At 36.4% G+C, this 24,604-nt stretch overlaps 3 protein-coding genes across 7 annotated transcripts in view; all 3 read left to right on the top strand.

Moving 5' to 3' along the window:
- The window catches only part of LOC126720629 (TATA-box-binding protein), a 51,557-nt gene extending 27,179 nt beyond the window's left edge, over positions 1-24,378 (top strand). Inside the window, exons 9-10 of one of the 2 annotated variants that reach the window (XM_050423322.1) lie at positions 662-735; positions 24,010-24,378. In XM_050423322.1, the coding sequence (XP_050279279.1) occupies positions 662-735; position 24,010 (75 nt within the window). In that variant the 3' untranslated portion in view covers positions 24,011-24,378. Of the gene's footprint in view, positions 1-661; positions 736-2,292; positions 2,634-24,009 lie in introns of those variants that run through there. The other variant, XM_050423333.1, reaches the window with a different exon arrangement.
- LOC126720533 (disease resistance protein Roq1-like) overlaps positions 1-24,604 on the top strand; it is a 101,573-nt gene that overhangs the window by 14,185 nt on the left and 62,784 nt on the right. The window contains exons 5-7 of one of the 3 annotated variants that reach the window (XM_050423041.1): positions 12,032-12,788; positions 13,039-13,083; positions 13,218-13,310. In XM_050423041.1, the coding sequence (XP_050278998.1) occupies positions 12,032-12,688 (657 nt within the window). In that variant the 3' untranslated portion in view covers positions 12,689-12,788; positions 13,039-13,083; positions 13,218-13,310. Of the gene's footprint in view, positions 1-12,031; positions 12,789-13,038; positions 13,084-13,217; positions 13,311-24,604 lie in introns of those variants that run through there. The other 2 variants (XM_050423065.1, XM_050423048.1) reach the window with 2 other exon arrangements.
- Positions 4,506-24,604, top strand: part of LOC126720609 (disease resistance protein Roq1-like) — a 45,904-nt gene continuing 25,805 nt past the window's right edge. Inside the window, exon 1 of one of the 2 annotated variants that reach the window (XM_050423250.1) lies at positions 4,506-5,425. In XM_050423250.1, the coding sequence (XP_050279207.1) occupies positions 4,911-5,425 (515 nt within the window). In that variant the 5' untranslated portion in view covers positions 4,506-4,910. The remainder of the gene's footprint in view (positions 5,426-24,604) is intronic. The other variant, XM_050423239.1, reaches the window with a different exon arrangement.

A 24,604-nucleotide genomic window follows, 5' to 3' on the forward strand; every position in this document is an offset into this window, starting at 1 on the left:
GATATGCATACCTGCATGCACGCATACTATGGAAAATGAAGTTACATGTAAATTGAGCCTTTCAGAAGTTAAAATTATTGCAAACATTATTGTCTGGACATCAAATAGCCAGTTGTAATACGGACTTGGCTGGAAACAGTAGAAAGATTATTTTGTAGTAATGATTCTAAGAAATTGGTTGGTGCCTGCGACATTTGAAATTTATTTTAGAAGTATCCCATTTTTAAAAAAATTTACTTGCCAGTGAGCTCTATCCCAAATGGCACCTCCTCCCCTTGTAGGAGTGGGTGAGGTTATGGGTTGGGTGGGTATAAGAAATACTCAAAAAGGATTTGATAATTGTTGAGTCATAAATGATTCTGTTTAGGTATCTTTTTGGACTTGTAAATTTTTAACCATGTTTTGTAACAATTTTAAAAATTTGAGAATTGAAATTGATTTTGTTCTCATTCTGGTGGTCAGTATGAGTCAGAGCTGTTCCCAGGGTTGATCTATCGCATGAAACAACCAAAGATTGTGCTGCTTATTTTTGTGTCAGGAAAAATCGTTCTTACTGGGGCTAAGGTGATATCACTAGACTCCTTTTTTTGTTCTGCCCTCCCAGGTTTTATATGCTATTCTGGTTGGATCTGATCAGCATTGTTTCATTTCGAATCTTAAGGTGAGAGATGAGACCTATACAGCCTTTGAGAACATAAACCCGGTGCTTACGGATTTCAGGAAAAACCAGCAATGGTATGTTGCATAATTGTAATATTTTTGTTAAGATCCATGGTGCAGGGACCAGATTATTCATGCTAAATCCAACTCTTATTTACAGATTCCTTGTTAAATCTTTCAGTAAAGGGTATTTATGTTCATAATACCCTTTAAAATGAGATTTATTAGGTATCAGGGGAAGGTTGGCTTCATAAGTTCTTGGGGAATGGGTTTGAGTCCTTAAAATTTCATAACCCTTTTAAATCAGATTTTTTAGATTAAAATTTGGAAATTATGACTGGTTGGACTGTCATAGATTGTAGTAGCACAAGTATTTTTCATTTCACAAGAACTTCTAGACTATTAAATTGAGCACTGCAGATTAAAAGATAATTTTGGGTCCCATCTTATTTTGAACTTGATTATTTCAAGGTGTTGAGGTTCCATTTAGAGGTTGTTTACTGTAAGGGTTGAAAGTGGTACACATATCACTAGTGTTGGTAAAAGAGTCAAGTGCACAGATCTCTTGGTGCCAAGAGCCCTAGGTGCAAAGAGCAACTGTGCACTTGATTGAAGTAAAGAGCACCTTTTTCAAATATATTATCTTATAACCTCTAATAGAATTATTCATGATATATAATAAAAATAAAATAAAAACTCAAGCTTTTTAATATTTTACCTTTTAAGTAAGTGCAATTGTATAATGTTTGTAAGTTCAAATTTTACTTTAGTTATTTCAATTTCTTAAAATTTTAATATAGTAATTCGAAAATAATTATTAATGGACAGTATGATAATACTTTAGTCATAGAAAGTTTAAACATAAAATTTTTGTAATTGTCTTGTGCTTTATAAAATACATATACACGATAGTTATGATCAAATGATGTATATAGTTCCATCAACATACATCTAAAAGGCCAAGGCCAAAAGCATAAGAGAGAATAGTATATTAGCCTTGTTTTTATCTTTTGACATGTTAAATTTTTTTTTTTTAAATTGCTTTTATAATACAACTCCTTAAGAATAGCGTTTGTATGATAAGTCGATGGTCCTGTCCATGTCATTTTCTTCAAGATCAAACAATTTTACTTTAATAATATATATCTTTTTTAGCAATAAAACAGAAAAACGTGTCTAAGTGTGCTTTGTGCTTCTTCAAAAAGTGCCAAAAAAGCGTGCCTAAGGTGTGCTTCTTGAAACGGGCTTTGCTTTGGCCAAGCAAAGCGCTTAGATTTTGGGACTTTGAGCTTTAAGCGTGCCTAAGGTGCACTTGGTGTACTTTTAACAAAACTGTATATCACCTCTGGCCAGATTGGATTCATGGGATTTGATGGGGGAATTGAGGATGTTAGGAGAGTCCTGTCCTTGGCTCCTCCCCCTCTGTAGAGTACAATTGAGGATGTTGATTTTTTCACAGCCCATGCTGACAACAGACTGAGTTTAATGCCCTTGATTTTACAGGGGCATCTTGTCGGCATTTTTTGGCTTGTGAGGAATGTTGTGGGAATGTTTTTTTTTCTTTTTTTGGAGGAATGTTTTACAGGTATACCAAGGTGAACTCAGATCATTTTTTTTTAAAATTTGATGCAGATTTTGTGGAAGAGAAGCCAGATCTTGTTTGCAAAAGTTAGGAGGTGGAATACCAGGCAATGTAGCTGCCGAGCCTGGATTGAACTGTAAATATAAAAGCAAATTGTGCATCGGTTCTCTGGTTTTTAAGTTAAAAAAGATGTGTTCAGTGTCTGCATTTAATTTTCTTGGCTCTGACGTAGTAGTGGGAGAAGAACCATATATTTTACAGAGTTGTTGACGGAAAAAAAAAAAAAAAACAGATGGGGAGAAGAGAGAGAATAAGAATTTTTAACTTTATGTTGGACTTTTGCTTTTGACAGTTTGGATTGAATGTAATTTTGTGAAACTTGAATGGACTCTATCGTGCTATGATGCTATCTGCTGGTGCATTTGGATGTTATAATTGTAGTGAGAAAAAGGAAAAAAAAGAGCTTTTAAAATGCTGGACATAAACAAATAAACGGAAAAAGTTATTCTATCTGAACGTACTAGCACTGCAAACGTGGGACATTACTGAAGTGAATGTGATCACCAGCCCTTGATTGAATTAAGGTCTCATACAGATAATCGAGAGAGAAAGTTATATAGATACAATAGAGTTTCAGCCTAAATGAGATATATATAATATATTAACTGTAGTTACTTGTGTGATTGAAAAAGAAAATAAAAGACCCATTCAAAGTCAAAACTGGAAATGTGCAGGGAATTAATATTGTAGGCACGGTACTTTTGTCTCTTTCAAACCCTCATTGTTTGCAAGTAAGACAGTACAACCGTGTGAGTTGTGGCATATGGCATTTCAATTCAAACTGCATGCCACTTGATCTCCTCTTGGCAATTTCTTTGAGCTAACCACAGTGAAAATGAGAGTGCATGAATCTGGAGCGACAGAAGCCAGCCAGGTTGGTATTCAAGTTGGCAACGCGTGTGCACTGTGACAGTTGCAAATGCAGATTGCAATGCATGTTGAGTTGCAGACTTTTTTTTTTTGGTTTTGTTTTGCCTGGTGCATATAATAGGCACACAACATGGGGTTTATTTGAGGAGAAATTATACCGTCCTCGTGGTGAATCACATCACTTGCCCCATATCGAGCTTTACTCTCACTATTTTACATTGAAAGGTTAAAAATTTAAAGTCTCTTGCATTGAATCCAATGACAACACACCATTGAATTGGATTTGTAATGTATGAAATGCAGGAAGCGCAGCTTAACAAAAGGGGGGATGAAAGGGGGAGAGACCCCCAACACGTGAGAAGCACCAGAAAAAGCTCCTCGGATCATGTTGAGGACCCATTCTCTCTATTAAACTCGGCCCATGGGGAATACCTTGGTTGTTATTCACATATCAAAGCTCAGCTCTTTGACCCACTCTTTACAAATTCGTTGTATTGGGTTCACTGGTCTAAGGTTCCATGCATCTTGGGCTTGGCCTGAAAAGATCGTGACCCTACAATATATATATATATATATATATATGATTAAAATTTAAAAAAAAATACTAATAATCTAAAGATTGTTAAGTAGTAGACAAACTATCAATCAAATTTTAATACATTAAGGGTCTATTAAAGATCCGTTTATTTTACTGAAACTGAATTTTTTTTTACTGAAAGTACTATAGATAAAGGTAAATGTTAGTCGAATACATGTTGTACTATTTTATCAATAAATTAAGGGGCTGTTTGGTAGTATAACTAGAACAACGGTTTTCATTATATAAATAATATTACATGTATTTTCACACATTTTTTCATCCACACGTATTTTCAAAAAATACAAACAATATTATTAGAACATTACCAAAACATCCCCTAAATGATAAATAGTAATATATTTTAGTAAGGTACATTTACAATGTCACATGATATATTAATTATTTTAGTAACAAAAATTTATACACAATATATAATAAGAAAAGTCAAATAACAAAAAATGATAAGAACAATGCCTAGGATTTAGCAAAAAAGAAAAAGAGTCTGGTTAACGTATCTGAGGAAGTGGGAATTAATGTTACACAGCCTACACTGCTTGCTTTTGTAGAAAAGATTCTAACCATACGCGTATTCATTTTGAAGATGGGGACTGAAGCCACTTGCAGATAAAGATTCTAACCATACACGTATTCATTTTGAAGATGGGGACTGAAGGCACTTGCCGATATTTTTTTCTTTTTCTTTTTTGTGGCTGCCGCTGGCAAATCGATTTAAGTAGAAAAAATGATTAATCTCTGTCTCACTTTCTCCTTCGGTTGATTATTCTCTCTCTCTCTCACTCTCTCTACGCACTGAATTTTCTTCCTCCCTCTTCCTACCAACCCAGATCTACTCCTCCACAGACGAGTGCCAAAGTCCTCCACCGGTCAACGTCAAGAGAGAGCTCCGATCTGTGAGCTTCGATCTCAAAAGATAAATTTGCTCTGATCTATAAGTCTTACTATCAAAGTCCTTCATGCACTTGATTGCGAGCAGACGATGTATAACTGCACCAGTGCTCTCTGTCACTGACAAACACTCCATTCAGTGCTCTGCTTTCTTCTTCCCTAATTTATTATCCTTTCGTGCGTTAATTTTTTAAAACTAGTTGAATACTTTTTTTAATACACATCTTTAGTATATTTCCCGACAACAATTCTATGGGCACAGAAAAGGCCTCCTCCTCATCCTCATGTTTTCCTTCTTCTTCTTCTTCTATTGTGCCTGGATTGAGGTACGAATACCACGTCTTTATCAGTTTTAGAGGCTCTGACACGCGCAAAAAATTTACAAGCCATCTATACGAAGCGTTGAAACGGAATGGCATAACCACATTTAGGGATGATGAAAGTCTCGAGAGAGGAGAATTCATCTCCCCAGAACTCATGAGAGCAATTGAAGAATCAAGATTTGCTGTCGTCATTTTCTCTAAAAACTACGCTTCGTCGAGTTGGTGCTTGACTGAACTAGCAAAGATCGTCGAGTGCATGGACAAGAAGAAGCTGACAGTTCTGCCTGTTTTTTATGATGTGGATCCTAGTGATGTGCGCAAACTGAGGGGGACTTTTGCAGAATCTTTTGCAAAACATCTCAACGATAACAATGAGAATGTGCAAACTTGGAAAGATGTTGTGACAAAAGTTTCTGGTATCTCTGGATGGGATTTACGGGATGAGTAAGATTTTATTTTATTTTATTTTTTGTTTACCATTTTTCCTGATTTTATTTATAGATACTTTCTGTTGAATGTTTTTAAGACAAAAATATCATTTTAGTCTCTAGATTTTGAATTTATTGTTAATTTGGTCCATATATTTTGGTAGCATACAATTTGGCCTTTGTTATTTTTAAATTGTAGTCAATTTGGTTTTTAACGTCAAATCACAACTTTTCTTACATTTTCTTTCACTTTCTTGGTAACCAAACATCAAGACACAATTCAAATTTACCAATCTCTAACTTTGATAAATACATATATCAACTTAGCAATTAAAATAAACCCAGATCTGGACTTGACTATAAATTAAAAATAACAAGGATCAAATTAACTTCAAGTTGAAAAAAAAATAGGAACCAATTTGATTGTTTTCAAAATGTGGAAACTAAATGTATTACAAATTAAAATCAACTATTATCAAAATTTAGAGATCAAATTAACTATAACCTCAAAACATAGGTATCAAAATAGTATTTATTTCGCCTATTTTTAACTACCATAAAAATTGAGAGATACACTATTAATAAATACTGTTGTACTTCATTAAAAAAAATGCTTATGTGAAGTTGAAAAATCTCATGATTTTATTTATTTATTTATAAACCTCATGAAATGTAATGTTTCTATTTTATTAAACTTGATCATTTTGAGAAAAATTCCCATGTCTTTAATTTTTTGAGGTTGGAAATTATGAATTATATGTGACATGTTTTAATTTAAATTTTCTCGAATAGTAGGGGCATTGAAAATGATGGAACATAAGATTGAAAAAAAAAAAGTTATTTGAGAAATATTTTTTGAGACTCATAAAAGAGTAGATGATAAATTTCAACTACGTTAATCCTCTTGAGAATTAAAAATAAAAAATTATTTTTGGCCAAAGTGTGAAAAAGTAGAATTATGGAAAAAACAACATTCCTATTGTTAAGTGAGAACAATGATGTCAATTGAGGTTGGTTTTCCTATTGTATGATGGAGATACAATAATACCACAATTTAATTTAATATTATCTTTTGTGCCAAGGTACTCAAGTAGACACTTAAATTTGTGCCTGAAAAAATTTGAGAATGTGTAGACATTCATATTATACAATTGTGGTATAATGATGCCAAGTTTTGTAAAATTATTGAGTCCCTTATTCTTGTGAAATTATGAACATTTTTTTTGTTCCTAAAAGTGATTCCTAGTAATTAGAGACTATTAACTAGGTGTGTTCACCAAACCGCTCAAACGACACGACAACACCCAAAATGACTAAAACTGCCCATCAAATGGAATAATTGTACCGCACTACAAGTGGAAATTAACTGCATTGCACCAAACTATGCAGTGCGATGTGCGTTTTATGATAATAAACCGCACACAACTACATTGCACTGCACCGTACCCCCTATATATATATATATATGTTTTTTTTTAACATTAAATATATATTAAAATTTTAATATTATATGAATTAAGTGGCCAACGCAGCGTTAGCGCATTCATGTTTCACATTAAAAACGACTTTGTTTTGATTAAATTCAAAATCAAAAGTTCAAAACCTCTCATTTCTTCTTCTCACACTCACCAATTTCTCTTGAAACCCTCTCACTCTCAGTAGGTATGACTAGTGTATATGGTACACTATTATGGACCTTATGGTTGTTGTTTGTTAAGCATTTTTGTGTTACATGTTATATTTGTTTAACATGTATAATTGTGTGTGGTACTTTTTGTTTACTGTCAATTTGTCTTGGATTTTTTTTGTCCTGAATATTGTATTATTTTTTTTGTTACACAAGTTTTATATTTCTTTGACACTTAATGTCATATTGTTGTGGTTATTAATCGTAAACTAATAATTAACCTTGACATCTTGAAAAATGTACTATACTAAAACCAGCCAAACCGCACATTGTACACTGCACATGTGATTGCAAAATTGAGGTGTGGTGCAAACCGTATGGTGATGGTTTTTGCCAAACTGCATCGCAAAGTGTTGTGCTAAAAATGACCCAAAACTGCACCGAACACCCCTACTACTACCTAGATGCTAATAGATTTACATCCCTTGCCATATGTATATGAGTTGAGAAATGATGAAAAAATAATAAGAAGTTCGTAAACAGTTATCCATAAAGGGCAAGAGTGATTCAAAAAAAGTTGAGCATAAAAAAAAAGTTAGTGGTACAAAAATTATAATTTTTTTGCAATTGTTAATACCATTATAATCGAGACCTTTTGTGTCAAGTTGTGTATGAGAAGAAAAACTCTCTAGCTATAACCATATGTCTAAATGAACATCGAGGAGAAAATGAAGAATAAACTGTCTATGAGGACACCTTACATAGGATTGGAGATCCCAAGAACTAAGTTCAAAGGGAAAAATGAATCATAGAATAGTTTGAATAATATGCACTTAATTTAGTTTTTAAGTACAAGTACTCTTTGTCACTCCTTATGGTGTATGTGTTGTATCTCGTAACGTAATAAAGGATGAGTTTTTCTATTAAAATGAAAAAAAATCTTAATGTGGTCTATAGCTCTTATGAATGGGATCTTAGAGTTATGAGAGTATCCTTGATAGATCTACTTAAGTGAGCATGGACATGAGGCTGCTTCTTATGAAAGCTGGGATCAAGCAAAAGGTTGTAATGTGTAGGCTTAGAAGCTCATGGCAGAGTACTGAAATATTATGTGTGTGATGAAATGTCTTAATATCACTACATTATTGAAGCACTAAGTGAGGTTTCAAGTCTGACACTCTCATTATGCATATTATTCTATCTTGAGTCTTGATCTTGAAAATTTGTATATATATTTTACATACATTTTTATAAAAGTAAGTGGAGGACTATTGGAATATTTTTATAAAAATTATTATATAATCCGAATTAAATGGCCAATTAAGAGAAAAAAATAAGATCAGCTTTTTATTGATGGACTTTACGTTTTCTTTCCTATTCTTAAATTGAAATATAAATAGTAATTAACTAATTATATTCTTTTTGATATCAATTATGAGTTGAACGTTGGCATTAGTGACTTTAAAATCTTTCCTTATCAAACATATTCTTGCCCAACGTTTTGTACTCTGTTTGGATTGAGGGGGAGTAGAGGGGAAGGAGGGGGAATGATTTAATTTACCATGTTTGGATGTTTGTTTTATGACTGATTAATAGTTAATACTGATTATATCTTAGAATTCGTTTCCACAAATAACAAGTTCTAATGTTCTATACATGAATAACGTTAATAATATTTGTGACTTTTTACTGTTTTGATTTGTGAGGATAGTCAGAGGCAGAGCAATTGAAAAGAGGAAAAACGGGATGTCATTTATAAACTCATTATAAAGAATTTTAAATGGAATAGAATCATTACAATATTATAGGAGGATCCCATGCCCGGCCATAGGTGTTGAGAAGAGAGAAAAATATCGGTTTTTGTTACTGGTTTTTCACGCAACATCAAATTGTTAAAATTCTTGCTCGGTCAATATTCTCTTCTTTTGAAATAATATTATTGTTGAGTGCTTCTTATCCTATAAGTGGTGTAAGTTTGTAAGGATAATTAGTACTTTAATTGTATCGTGGGGCGGCACGCATAATTGCTAGTCTACTAGATGGTGTGTATTGTCTCAAAAGAACGACCTAGTCCGCATCTTAACTCCACCACCTCAAACTCATGAAATTGACAATATTTTATTTTTCTTGTTATAAGATATTATGATGCACACCAACTAGGGAATATCTTTTTTATTTGTTCTCTAATTAGTGAAATATCACTGTCTAAATAACTATTCTATAAATTATGCGATGTAATTTTATATATTAATTTATGTTCTTAGTAACAACACTTTCTTTACTTGGCCACATGACAACTTTCTTTGTCCCCTGTAGAATTGGACTTTGGTTTTATTTTAGGAGTATTATTTTGAGAGAAGAATTGGACTTTGGTTGAAGAACATTGCATGTGTAGTTTGTGACATGTATATATTATATTATACACTTTTAGAGTTCCCCTTTTGCTAATTAACAAAGCTAAGATTGTATTTTCGCTGAACGTTTCGTCCCTAAACTAGCTCTGCCTCATCAAATTATTGTTCTGCCGTATTCTTTGCAGGAGTGAAGCAACTGTTATCCAAAAAATCATTCAAAGGATATCTCTTGAATTGGATCATAAATTCTCAATTGTTTTCGAGCACCTTGTTGGAATGGACTCCCGTGTGAAGGAAATGTTGGATTTATGCATGCGTGAAGGGTTGGATTGTGTCCACTTTGTTGGGATTTGTGGGATGGGTGGAATTGGCAAAACAACTCTTGCCCGAGAAATTTATGGTAGAATTTATAGTGACTTTGAAGCTTGTAGCTTTCTTGAAAATGTTAGAGAAGTTACCAAAAGTAGTAAAGGTTTAGTTTCTTTGCAAAAAATACTTCTTTCTGAGATATTCAGAGGGACTGAAATAAATATACATGATTTGTATGAAGGAATTAATGCCATTGGCACTAGACTGTGCAATAAAAAAGTTCTTATTGTTCTTGATGATGTGAACGAAGAAAAACAACTAGTAGCATTAGCAGGGAGTGGTGTTTGGTTTGGTCCAGGGAGTATAATCATTGTAACAAGTAGAGATAGGCATCTGTTGAGAAGGCATGGAGTGAAGCATATATATGAAGCTAAGGTGTTGAATGAAGATGAAGCTTTGAAGCTTTTTAGTTGGAAGGCTTTCAAGAAACCTCATCTTGAAGAAAATTATGTGGATTTGTCTATGGATTTTGTGAGATATGCTAACGGCCTTCCTTTAGCTCTTGAAGTTTTAGGTTCTTCATTATTTGGTAGAAAACTTGATGCATGGAGAAGTGCTCGAGATAAACTAGAAGCAAAACCTAATAGAGGCATTATGGAAATACTTCAAATAAGTTTAGTTGGGCTAGAGGATACACAGAGAGAATTGTTTTTAGATATTGCATGTTTCTTTGAAGGAAAGCCTGTATATTGTGTAACTTTAGAAAGTTTAGGTCACTATCTTAACTGCGATATTGATGTTCTTAAGGACAAATTTCTCATAACCAATGTATCAAATGGAATTTTGTGGATACATGATTTGCTACAAGAAATGGGTCAAGACATTGTTCGTTGTGAATCTCCTACAGAGCCCGGTAGACGTAGTAGGTTATGGTGTTATAAGGATGTCCTGCATGTATTGAAAAATAATACTGTAAGTTGACAAGTCTAAACTTGAATTTAAAGAAGTATATATATTCTTCCAAATTCTTTTAAGAATTTTTCTAATTTTACTGTTCTTGGTTAATAGGGAACAAAGTTTGTTGAAGGTATAGTCTTAAAGATGCCTGTGGATAAAAATGAATGCTTGAATGCTGAAGCCTTCTTAGAGATGAAAAATTTGAGATTTCTTAAAATTGGTTATGTGGAACCTCAACAAGGCCATAATAGAGGTCCTGTCCAACTTCCACAAGGCCTCATTTATCTTTCTAATGAGTTACGCATAATAGATTGGCATGGATGTCCTTTAAAATCCATGCCAACCAATTTCCAACCAATTAAACTTGTTGAATTGAGAATGCATTGCAGTGGCATCAAAAAATTATGGAAAGGAACTATGGTAAGATTTTCACTTATGCTAAACTGTATTTCCTTCCTTTTTATTAAGACTTGAGTTTGTCTAATTATTTATTGTTTTAAAACAGATTTTAAACGAGTTAAAACTCATTGACTTGAGTGACTCTCAAAAGTTAATTGTGATCCCAAATCTTAGTAGAGCCTCAAATCTTGAGAATTTAATTCTTCAAAATTGTACAAGACTATGCAAGATTCATGCATCTGTTGGAGATCTCAAAAAGCTTATTCAATTGGATCTCAACGGTTGCAAAAACCTTTCAAGTCTTCCAGAGAACCTTGGAAATCTTGATGGCCTAGAGGATCTAAACGTGAGTGGAACTGCTATAGGGCTATCTTTGTCCATCAGCCGCTTAAAAAATCTCAAAAAACTATCTATTGGTGGATGTGCTTTTCCATTATCTAAACCATCCAAAAAGCACCTCAATTTTCTTTCATTCCAAATGAGTCCAGATCCCATGGGCATGTTAACGCGAACTTTATCAAGATTATCCTCTTTGACAGAGCTTAATCTAAGTTATTGCAATCTTCAGGCCGTCCCTGATGCTATTGGCCGTTTAACCTCTCTAAATCATTTAAATCTAAAAGGAAATAATTTTGTTTGCCTTCCTAAAGATATAATTCGATTATCGAATCTGAGCTCTCTTTATTTGAGTGGTTGCAAGGATCTACGATTACTGCCAGAGCTTCCATTAAATATTAGGTATTTAGAGGCAGAAGGTTGTACCTCGCTGGAAACATTACCCTTACCAAAAGATGTTTTTTGTCTCGCTCTCTCTCTTATTAACTGCGACAAATTGTTCAACAATCAAAGTTTCGGTGACATGTTCTCAACAATGCTGGCACGTTACATTCAGGTATCTCTCTCTCTCTCTCTCTTTCTCTCTCTCTCTCTCTCTCTCTCTCGTGAAGTTCTAAACATCTTTATTTGTGTGTTTCAGATAACTGATTATTTCGGTTTGCGAGATTTTATTATACCCGGAAGTGAAATTCCGAAATGGTGTAGCCATCAAAGTAAGGGGACTTCACTGAATCTACAAGGGCCTTCAGATATTATTGGAATCGCTGTGTGTGTTGTTTTTATAATCTACCCCCATCCTTCAATTCACGTACCTCCTTCGGATTTTTATAGAGTTACACATACGATTTGTCCTTCCTGTTATGTCGATGGAACTCGAAGCTCAGGATTCACAGGGATTGGTCTTTCTGAACAATTTGGTAAGATTGATTCATGTCACCTTTGGATAGCATATTTTCATCTCGAAAGGAAAAGGGGCAAGGAATTGAGTCAAATCGATGCTAATCGATTGAGTCAGACTAAACTTGAAATAAACCACGATGGTCCTGGCTTGGTGGTGAAGAAATGTGGAGCCCGTTTGGTATACAAGCAAGACATTGAAGATCTCAAAAAAAACATGGCTGGGTCCAGCAGCTGCAGCATCACTCCTTATGAGGATAATTTAGACGATTCAGCAAAAGATACCAAAATTAAGCAAAGTCGTGATGACTTTGAAGGAGATGGGGCAGGACCTAGTGGAGAAGTTACCTCTAATGAAGTAGACGAGCCACAGCCAAAGTGGATACATACAACACCCTAATCTAATTGAAAATTGGATTGGGAATTTGATTGTGAGGAAGAGGAATCCCAGTGACAATGGTAGCATGGATGACTCTACAAGGTTCTATCTTTGATTTTTTGTAAGTCATCATATTTCTCTCTCTTACTGATCTTGTTAGTTTGTAGCTGTATTTTTAATTGTTTATTATTATTTAAAAATTCATTGGCTTTTGCTTGCATATCTTTGTCTTTTTAACTTGTGACAAGGCCATACAAGGATTCGTCTTTATTGAGGATTCGATTGTTTGAAATTTGTCAAGCTTGACAGTGCCGAATTGTGGGTTAGTCTTGTAAATTCTAACATGCTGACATTGTATCTCTGCTTTTCAGCATGCTCGAATTATACAGAAGCTTGGTTTTCCAGCTAAGTTCAAGGTAATAATTAATTTCAGTGCAATTCCGTGTGTCATTTATGTATGTATATGTAATAAAACATACTGACACATGCAGCTTTGGTATTTTACAAAGAATTACTATTTGTCTAACATTGATGCTTTTCACTGTTATAGGATTTTAAGATTCAGAACATAGTTGGTTCATGTGATGTTAAATTCCCCATCAGGCTTGAAGTACTGGCATATTCCCATGGTGCTTTCTAGTGTAAGTGATGGCTGTGTGTCCATCTGTGTTAATTGTTCTTACTGTTAAATATCAAGAGCTGTTATTGGTATTTGTATGTGATTTATCAGACTTTGGAATGTAATTACCAAAAAATAGCCTGTGCAATGTTCTCCTTTTCCTTCCCTGACCATTGAAGTGGCCATGATTGGAGGATAGGTTGTCTTAGGAGGCCATTCTTGGAATTAAACACTTCTATGGAACCTATGATATGCAAACCTGCATGCACGCATACTATGGAAAATGAAGTTACATGTAAATTGAGCCTTTCAGAAGTTAAAATTATTGCAAACATTATTGTCTGGACATCAAATAGCCAGTTGTAATACGGACTTGGCTGGAAACAGTAGAAAGATTGTTTTGTAGTAATGATTCTAAGAAATTGGTTGGTGCCTGCGACATTTGAAGTTTATTTTAGAAGTATCCCATTTTTAAAAAAAATTACTTGCCAGTGAGCTCTAGCCTAAATGGCACCTCCTTCCCTTGTAGGAGTGGGTGAGGTCATGGGTTGGGTGGGCATAAGAAATACTCAAAAAGGATTTGATAATTGTTGAGTCATAAATGATTCTGTTTAGGTATATTTTTGGACTTACAAATTTTTAACCATGTTTTGTAACAACTTTTAAACTTTGAGAATTGAAATTGATTGTGTTCTCATTCTGGTGGTCAGTATGAGCCAGAGCTGTTCCCAGGGTTGATCTATCGCATGAAACAACCAAAGATTGTGCTGCTTATTTTTGTGTCAGGAAAAATCGTTCTTACAGGAGCTAAGGTGATATCACTAGACTCTTTTTTTTGTTCTGCCCTCCCAGGTTTTATATGCTATTCTGGTTGGATCTGATCAGCATTGTTTCATTTCGAATCTTAAGATGAGAGATGAGACCTATACAGCCTTTGAGAACATGTACCCAGTGCTTACAGAGTTCAGGAAAAACCAGCAATGGTATGTTGCACAATTGTAATATTTTTGTTAAGATCCATGTTGCAGGGACCAGATTATTCATGCTAAATCCAACTCTTATTTACAGATTCCTTGTTAAATCTTTCAGTAAAGGGTATTTATGTTCATAATACCCTTTAAAATCAGATTTATTAGGTTTCTGGGGAAAGGTTGGCTTCATAAGTTCTTGGGGAATGGGTTTGAGTCCTTAAAATTTCATAACCCTTTTAAATCAGATTTTTTTATTAAAATTGGAAATTGTGACTGGTTGGGACTGTCATAGATTGTAGTAGCACAAGTATTTTTCATTTCACATGAACTTCTAGACTATTAAATTGAGCACTGCAGATTAAAAGATAATTTTGGGTCCCATCGTATTTTGAACTTGATTATTACAAGGTGTTGAGGTTCCATTTAGAGGTTGTTTACTGTAAGGGTCGAAAGTGGTACACACATCACTAGTGTTGGTAAAAGAGTCAAGTGCACAGGTCTCTTGGCGCCAAGGGCCCTAGGTGCAAAGAGCCACTGTGCACTTGATTGAAGTAAAGAGCACCTTTTTCAAATATATTATCTTATAACCTCTAATAGAATTATTCATGATATATAATAAAAATAAAATAAAAACTCAAGCTTTTTAATATTTTACCTTTTAAGTAAGTGCAATTGTATAATGTTTGTAAGTTCAAATTTTACTTTAGTTATTTCAATTTCTTAAAATTTTAATATAGTAAGTCGAAAATAACTATTAATGGACAGTACGATAATACTTTAGTCATAGAAAGTTTAAACTTAAAATTTTTATAATTGTCTTGTGCTTTATAAAATACATATACACGATAGTTATGATCAAATGATGTATATGGTTCCATCAACATACATCTAAAAGGCCAAGACCAAAAGCATAAGAGAGAATAGTATATTAGCCTTGTTTTTATCTTTCGACATGTTAATTTTTTTAAAAAAATTGATTTTATAATACAACTCCTTAAGAATAGTGTTTGTATGATAAGTCAATGGTCCCGTCCATGTCATTTTCTTCAAGATCAAACAATTCACTTTAATAATATATATCTTTTTTAGCAACAAAACAGAAAAACGTGTCTAGGTGTGCTTTGTGCTTCTTCAAAAAGTGCCAAAAAAGCGTGCCTAAGGCGTGCTTCTTGAAACGGGCTTTGCTTTGGCCAAGCGATGCGCTTAGATTTTGGGGCTTTGAGCTTTAAGCTTCAAGGTGCACTTGGTGTACTTTTAACAAAACTGTATATCACCTCTGGCCAGATAGGATTCAGGGGATTTGATGGGGGAATTGAGGATGTTAGGAGAGTCCTGTCCTTGGCTCCTCCCCCTCTGGAGAGTACTGAAAATTCAAAAACGTGTACAAAAACACTTTTGAACGTTTAGACCCCCAAAAACCAATTTAATCAACACACGCAATATGTTAAACAATAGTGTGCGGAAACTTAACATATGCTATAACATGGTATTGACTAAACAACTATCTAAGCCACAACAAAAATAAACCACAGCAGATAATGTAAAGGCAGAGATAGAGAGGAAGGAAGATGCAAACACAGCGATAACACCAGATATGTTATCGAAGAGGAAACCGAAGACCTCGGCGAAAAACCTCTCCGCCGCCCTCCAAGCGGTAATCAATCCACTAGAAAATACAGTTGGGATACAAGGACAGCAATAGACCCTCCAAGCCTAATCTACCCAATGCACCTAAGCCCTCCAAGCTTCTTGCTCCAACGAGGTTGCGCCGAACCTTTTTCTTTTCTAGCTTTCCGGATTCCGCTACTACACCGTAGCATCAACCAATGAATATTGGCTCCTTCCTAACTGCTTCCCAGAACTCCAAACGACTGTCTCACAGAGATGATAATGGTGAGAACCAGGTTTGGTATAAAGGCCTCTCAAGGATTTGACAATGGAGAGGAAGAGAGTGAGGGATTTTGATGAGACTCTAAGGTAGAGATTGTGGGTAAAACAATCTGGTTTTTCTTTAGGGTTTCTCTCTCAAAATTCTCTCTGGAAGCTCTCTTTCAATCGTGGGTTAAAAGGGTATTTATACTGAAGAGGAGTGGAATGCGAAACGTCAGGTTTTTTCCAAAACAGGGGTGGCTCGCGGTTTGACCTCGCGGCTTGACTAAGTCGCGAGTTCCAGTCGCGAGTTAACCGTATGGCCAGTTGTCCTGTTTTGTCCTGTAGTGCTCCAGCTAGCATGACTGTTCATCTTCCAGCATGCTTGGCACGTGTGCAGATTCTGGCGGGTTGAAGCCGCGAGTCCAGTCGCGAGTCCCAGCCGCGACTCTCTGTTTTCTTGCACACTCTTGAGCAATCTTCACACTATCTCACTCACTACCCTTACAACAATCCCACCTAAATACAGGGTTACTAAATGCTGAATTACAAGCAAATTTGGCACGGAATAAAGCCAATTAGATGGTTGAATAAATTCAACCTTACAATCTCCCCCTTTGGCTATTCCGTGACAAAACCCTAAAACAGACTCTAGACTTAACATGTGAGTTGGGAACAGTTGATCAAAACTCACTCACACCTAATTCTAGAAGCTGTGAAGCACTTGAATCATATGAACATAAACTCCTGAAACACAACAATACACCATGATCATTGTAAGCAGAAAATTATTAATGCATATGAAACAGGCAAAAAGAGATCAAGCATAAGATGGAGTTAATGAACAAACCATGGCTTGATCAACCAAGTGAACACCACAAGGTAGTGATCACAGTGTTCATTCACACTTGGAATGAACACAAAGACATACAAGTTAACAAGCACAAGGCAAGACACTTGTATGCTCAACACTCAACCAATGCATAGCACACAAGGCATATGCATCTAGGAACAATCCTACAAGGGCACAAGAGTGACAGTATATAAACCACAATGCTGAACATTTAGATTTAAAATACTGATTTCACATAGCATAAAGGCTGCACTTAAGCATGGTACATACCACAAGGCCTACAAACTATGCATAAAACATAAACCCTCAAAGCTTACAAAAGCATATGGGTACAAACCAACAAATACCTGAATAACATCAACAAACATATATAAAAGTTTATCCAAGGGTATATGAGGAGAGTTAGAAACAGTTATACACCAAAACCCAGTGTATTAAAAACATAAAAACCATAAAAACACTAATTACTCCCCCTCAACAAATTACTCCCCCTCAAGAGCTGCTTTTCTGCTTCAATTATCAATGAACTTTCTCCCCCTTTTTGACATGGAATGGCCAAAGGGTCACTGGTCATGCTGAGTTGTGAAGCTGTCAAGTGTAGCAGCCAAAACATCAATCTGGTCTTGCATGGCTCTCATTCTGTCAGAATGCTCAGTCTGGACTGCCCTGATCCCATCAAGCCTTTCCAGAATGATCTGGAAAGCATCTGGAGGTGCAGCTGCAGAAGTTGAAGCTCTGGACCTCTTGCCACTCCTCCTTGGTGTTGAGGTGGATGCATGCCCTGCTGCCTCTGCATCAGTCTCCATTGGGACTTCCTCTCCTTCATCACCTTCATCTTCTTCTCCTGGAAGCCTAACACTGATCCTTTTGCAGGTAAGTTTGTTGATTGCAGAGGGTGTGGACATGTGACTGATGTCTTGAGGAATTTGAACACCCTTCCTTCGAAATATCCTCATTAGGAGGCTGGGAAAGATCAGTTTTGGCCTAGATGTTGTTCTTGTCTCATCCACAATGATGTCAAAGATGTGGGAACTTATATCTATGAAGTTCTTCTCTTTGAGATCCATCAGAAAAATTGCTCTAGCACAATTGATTGTGGTCAACTTCCTAATAGGATAAAGGTTAAACATCATTATTATGGTTAGAACCCTCATGTCCACTGGAAAGGCAGTGGTATTCAAACACTTCCCTTCTCTCTGCCCACCTATTCTCTGTTGAACTGTTTCAATAGAGACACTCCTATCCTTGAAATTGACAAACTCCTCATCCTCCAAACCCTCAAGCCCTAGTACATCATCTATGACATGTGCATCCAAGATGAATTCTTTCCCTCTAACCCAGCAATTTAACTCATTCTCCTTTATCACAGCATTTGAATAAAATTCTCTAATCAGAGGTTCACACACCAAAGGGAAATCACTTAAAAGTTTGTCCCATCCTCTTCCTTCAAAACAACTGGGAATAAAAGTTTGTCTTAAATCATCCAAATCCACAAATCTCTCTTGAATGATTCCTGCATTCAAGAAGTTATCCTTGTATCTCTCAAAATGATGAACTGACCTAAACAATCTAGGATCCATCTTAAGTCTTTTGTCAGCCTTCTTCGCAGTAGATTTCTTCTTCTGAGGTGAAGGAGCCATCTGTGAACAATCAGAAAAGGCCACAACAACATATAACAATATATGTGCACAATCAGTCAGTACCATGTATTTAACAGAGAAAGATATCAATCAAACAAGTGAACTTCAAACACTTAACCAGCAAGCAATTTAGTTCAACCATATAGGTAAACTAATCCTAGGATAGGAAACACATGTACAACATGGTGAAGCTATCCTGAAGGCAAATAAATGACATTGAGGCAGATTATGGAAAATGATATGACATACACACAAAACATTGAGCCTAACAGAATCGTCCCACAGATTAACACACATGCACATCTTGCAAAGGAAAAACACACAGTTTCAACAGAACCAAAAGTAACATCTCAACAGCTCATAGTTCAGAAAGAAATGAAAGGAATACTTAGCTAAGCACAAGAGCAATAGGACAAAGACTATCATTAACACAAACTATAACAACAGAAACCACAAGCTAAGCAAGAACAAAAAGCAGAGACCGAAACACAAACCCATTTCAAAAACACAATCAAATGTGAAAAATCAAGGGTAAAAGCACAAAATCAAGTAGAAAAGAGTGAAAATCAGAAAACCCATACCTGGAACTCGACGATTTTGGGCTGTAAGGATGCAACACAAGAAATTGGAAAAGGGAGCACGGAGAGTTTGGGAGGGAGAGTGTTTAGAGAGAAGATGAACAGTCACAAAAATTCGAGGGAAACACTGAAAAAGTTTAAAAACTGCTCCTGTTTCTGCAAAACACGCGATTTTCGCGACTGGTTCAAGTCGCCACACAGTCGCCAGCTCAAGCCGCCAAAGTACTCAAGAGGAAAATTTTGAAAAATTTTTCTAAGTGTTTTTCGCGACTGGAAGGTCTACCCGCGAGTGAGTCGCGAGCTGAGCCGCGAAAATCTCTGAGTGAATCTCGCGACTGGACCTTCCACTCGCGAACAAGTCGCCAAAACTGACCAGCGAAGATGCGACTGAGGCACGCGACTTGACACACCCGCGACTGAGCCGCCAAAACAGGGTAAAACTGTATTTTTGAAATTTTTAGATTTTTCAGCAAAATACTTTCCAAAAACACCTAATACACTCAAAAATCTTTTTGTGCTTGAAGTAACAAAGATTGAGTATGTGAAAACACATTTTATCAAGTACAATTACACAAATGAATATGGCATTTATCAAACATAAACTTGTGTGTTGTGTGTGGATATCAACAATGAAATAGTCCTTTGTCTAATGTGAAGCTTTAATGATCAATTCAACCAAGGCATACACAATTAGCACTAGATCATGTGACCAATCTCAATTATAGAAATATGAATATATGACTTCCCACACAACTTGATAACATAACTTGGAGCCTTTCATTTGACTCCACTTTCAGCCATACCATTTGATCTTTTGAGGCAATCATCTCTCATTGTGAGAGGTATAGACAACATTTTTCTTTGAAGAACAGGCCTTTGGCCTTTTTGAAAGAAATTTCACTTTTGATATAAGGTCGCTTACCCTTTTTCCTAGTCAAATACTAGAATGTGCGACAGGCTTTTGCAGCTCAATATCTCTTTTCATTTGGAGATTTACATTTAGTGAGCTCTTTTTAGCAAAAAAAAAATAAAAAATGGGAAGAGATATAGACACAAGTCTATGCATGTTTCAAGATCAACATAACCATTCACCAATCATTCATGACAAGTTTGAAGATCTATTTACAACAATCACATAGATTTCAAGATTTTTCCCATAGTGATATGAGTGCATGAAAACAAGTAATGTTCGAAAATGCACAAAGCCATTAGCACAAAGGTACACGGCAAAACGAGTTTTAAGACAAAAACTCAACAAAGTCAATCAAGCCCTTTTGATTTTCAAATGTTTATGTAATTTTTGGATTTTTGACTTAAGAAACAAAAAGAATGATAAAACACAATTAAGAGATATTCACAAACAAACAACCAAAATAAAAAAACAACAAGCATACCAAACAAACATAGTCACAAAGCATAGGAAGTATTAATGCATGGATATGTTGTAATGCTTATGCATGAGTACCCCTTTTCACCCACACGACACTTGCGTTTGGGGTGATTTCCTTAGAAGAGGATTGGGTACGGGAGTTAGGGCTTTCAAACCTTCGTGAGAAGCTTTCCAAGCAGTTGGTGAATGCACCAATCATCTTCATCACGTTCATCATTCCGGGATCTCCGTTTTGCTCTCTAGGTTGATCCCCTGCCCACGTTCTCCTATCAACTCTTGGTCCTCCTGACCTTTGAGGAGTAGCACTGTTCTTTGCTCTCAGCTTTTGGCAATTTGGTCGAGTGTGCCCTTGAAGTCCACAGTAATGGCACACATACATTCCTCTAGGACCTCTTTGTGGTCGAGGACGTGACTTGGCACGAGACTCAGACCTGCCCACATACTGATTATGATGATTCAGCATCCGATGGTCCACCACATTCTTCTTCTCCTCCAACTCGAGGTTCACACTAGTAGAGTCAGCTACAACTGGATCTTTGGACTTCACAAACTTCACTTCTTTAGTGACATTTCCAGTTGAGCTACTTCCTCCGGTATATCCCAGTCCGGATTTGTCTGAGAAGCTCTTTTGAGATGATATAACATCATCAAGCTTCTTGGTGGTGACCCTCTCTATTTTTGCATTTGCTTGAACAACCTCATTCTCAAGGAATCTCACTTTAGTGTAGGCTTCGGACAGCTCACCATTAAGGGTTTCAATCTCGCATTTGGCCTCCCTATACCGGATTAGGAGACTTTTGTAGTCCTCCTCAGCCTTCTTCATCTTTCTCACTGCAGCCTTGACCACCCTTGTGTATTCACCAGATTTCTCCAACAGTGAATTGTAATTTTCTTGAAGAGTAGCTGTGCTTTCTTCTTCTTCAGCTTCTGATTCTTCAACAATTCCTAGTGAGTCATCCTCACTATGTTCTCCAAGGTCTTGAACAAGCAAATTCAATTCATCCGAAGACTCAACATGAGCAATAGTCATGAAAGCTGAGTAGTTCCCTTCTCCATCACAGCTCTCCTCAGATTCTGAGTCGGACGAATCTGAATCACTCAAAGTCGTGGCGTACACCTTGCCTTTTGATTTCAAATAGTTAGGACATTCCCTCTTGAAGTGTCCATGCCCGTTGCATTCAAAACAAGTAACACCTTGTGTGGATTGGGATTCTTTTCCATCTTTCCTCTTGAAATCCCTCTTCTCCCTTCCAGAATTTTGGAAATTTCTCTTATCATCAAATTTTCCATTGTTTTTGAATTTCAAAAACTTCTTGAAATTTTTAACAAGATAGGCTACATCCTTGTCAACCATATCTTCTCCTGACGAGCCTTGATCTTCCACCTTCTCATTAACGGTCTTTAGAGCAATGGATTTACCCTTCCGTTGATTTGGCAACGACATTTCATAGGTCTGTAAAGAACCAACCAGCTCCTGCACCTTGATGTCGTCAAGATCCTTGCTCTCTTCAATGGCTGTCACTTTGGCACGGAAGCTTTCCGGCAATGATCGAAGGATCTTCCTTACAATCTTAGAATCCTCCATCTTCTCCCCCAAGTTAAACTTGCTGACAACCACTTCATTTAACTTCCCATAGAATGAGTCGAAAGACTCATCCTCACTCATCTTGAGCTCCTCAAACCGAGTGGTCAGCATTTGTAACTTGGTATCTTTCACCTTCTTCGTGCCTTCATAAGTTGTTTCCAGAATCTCCCATGCATCTTTTGCAATAGTAATGTGAGAAATCCTGTGAAATTCATCTGGAGACACACCACAGAAAATAGCATTTAGTGCTTTACTGTTAGCATTAGATGCAGTAAGTGCTGCCTTATCCCATGTGGATTTGGCTGCTTCAGGTTTGATCCAACCCATCTCAACAGCATCCCACACGGATTCATCAATGGAGCATAAAAAGGCTCTCATACGAACCTTCCAAAATGCATAGTTACTTCCATCAAAATATGGAGGTGCATTAAGGGATTGAGACCTATCCATCTCAAAAAGAAAGGGAGTCAAGGATCACACAATGGTAATAAAACCAAACAGATGTGTACCCGCTCTGATACCAATTGAAAATTCAAAAACGTGTACAAAAACACTTTTGAACATTTAGACCCCCAAAAACCAATTTAATCAACACACGCAATATGTTAAACAATAGTGTGCGGAAACTTAACATATGCTATAACATGGTATTGACTAAACAACTATCTAAGCCACAACAAAAATAAACCACAGCAGATAATGTAAAGGCAGAGATAGAGAGGAAGGAAGATGCAAACACAGCGATAACACCAGATATGTTATCGAAGAGGAAACCGAAGACCTCGGCGAAAAACCTCTCCGCCGCCCTCCAAGCGGTAATCAATCCACTAGAAAATACAGTTGGGATACAAGGACAGCAATAGACCCTCCAAGCCTAATCTACCCAATGCACCTAAGCCCTCCAAGCTTCTTGCTCCAACGAGGTTGCGCCGAACCTTTTTCTTTTCTAGCTTTCCGGATTCCGCTACTACACCGTAGCATCAACCAATGAATATTGGCTCCTTCCTAACTGCTTCCCAGAACTCCAAACGACTGTCTCACAGAGATGATAATGGTGAGAACCAGGTTTGGTATAAAGGCCTCTCAAGGATTTGACAATGGAGAGGAAGAGAGTGAGGGATTTTGATGAGACTCTAAGGTAGAGATTGTGGGTAAAACAATCTGGTTTTTCTTTAGGGTTTCTCTCTCAAAATTCTCTCTGGAAGCTCTCTTTCAATCGTGGGTTAAAAGGGTATTTATACTGAAGAGGAGTGGAATGCGAAACGTCAGGTTTTTTCCAAAACAGGGGTGGCTCGCGGCTTGACCTCGCGGCTTGACTAAGTCGCGAGTTCCAGTCGCGAGTTAACCGTATGGCCAGTTGTCCTGTTTTGTCCTGTAGTGCTCCAACTAGCATGACTGTTCATCTTCCAGCATGCTTGGCACGTGTGCAGATTCTGGCGGGTTGAAGCCGCGAGTCCAGTCGCGAGTCCCAGCCGCGACTCTCTGTTTTCTTGCACACTCTTGAGCAATCTTCACACTATCTCACTCACTACCCTTACAACAATCCCACCTAAATACAGGGTTACTAAATGCTGAATTACAAGCAAATTTGGCACGGAATAAAGCCAATTAGATGGTTGAATAAATTCAACCTTACAAGTACAATTGAGGATGTTGATTTTTTCACAGCCCATGCTGACAACAGACTGAGTTTAATGCCCTTGATTTTACAGGGGCATCTTGTCGGCATTTTTTGGCTTGTGAGGAATGTTGTGGGAATGTTTTTTTTTTTTTTTGGAGGAATGTTTTACAGGTATACCAAGGTGAACTCAGATCATTTGTTTTGAATTTGATGCAGATTTTGTGGGAAGAGAAGCCAGATCTTGTTTGCAAAAGTTAGGAGGTGGAATACCTGGCAATGTAGCTGCCGAGCCTGGATTGAACTGTAAATATAAAAGCAAATTGTGCATCGGTTCTCTGGTTTTTAAGTTAAAAAAGATGTGTTCAGTGTCTGCATTCGATTTTCTTGGCTCTGATGTAGTAGTGACTAGTGGGAGAAGAACCATATATTTTACAGAGTTGACGAAAAAAAAAACAGATGGGGAGAAGAGAGAGAATAAGAATTTTTAACTTTATGTTGGACTTTTGCTTTTGACTGTTTGGATAGAATGTAATTTTGTGAAACTTGAATCGACTCTATTGTGCTATGATGCTATCTGTTGGTGCATTTGGATGTTATAATTGTAGTGGAAAAAAAAAAAAAAGCTTTTAAAAAGCTGTACTTAAACAAATAAAAGGAAAAAAAAGTTAATCTATCTGAACGTACTAGCACTGCAAACGTGGGACATTACTGAAGTGAATGTGATCACCAGCCCTTGATTGAATTAGGGTCTCATACAGATAATCGAGAGAGACAGACGAGAGAGACAGTTTTATAGATACAATGGAGTTTT

This window comes from Quercus robur, chromosome 1, assembly GCF_932294415.1.
Source record: "Quercus robur chromosome 1, dhQueRobu3.1, whole genome shotgun sequence".
NCBI lineage: Eukaryota > Viridiplantae > Streptophyta > Magnoliopsida > Fagales > Fagaceae > Quercus > Quercus robur.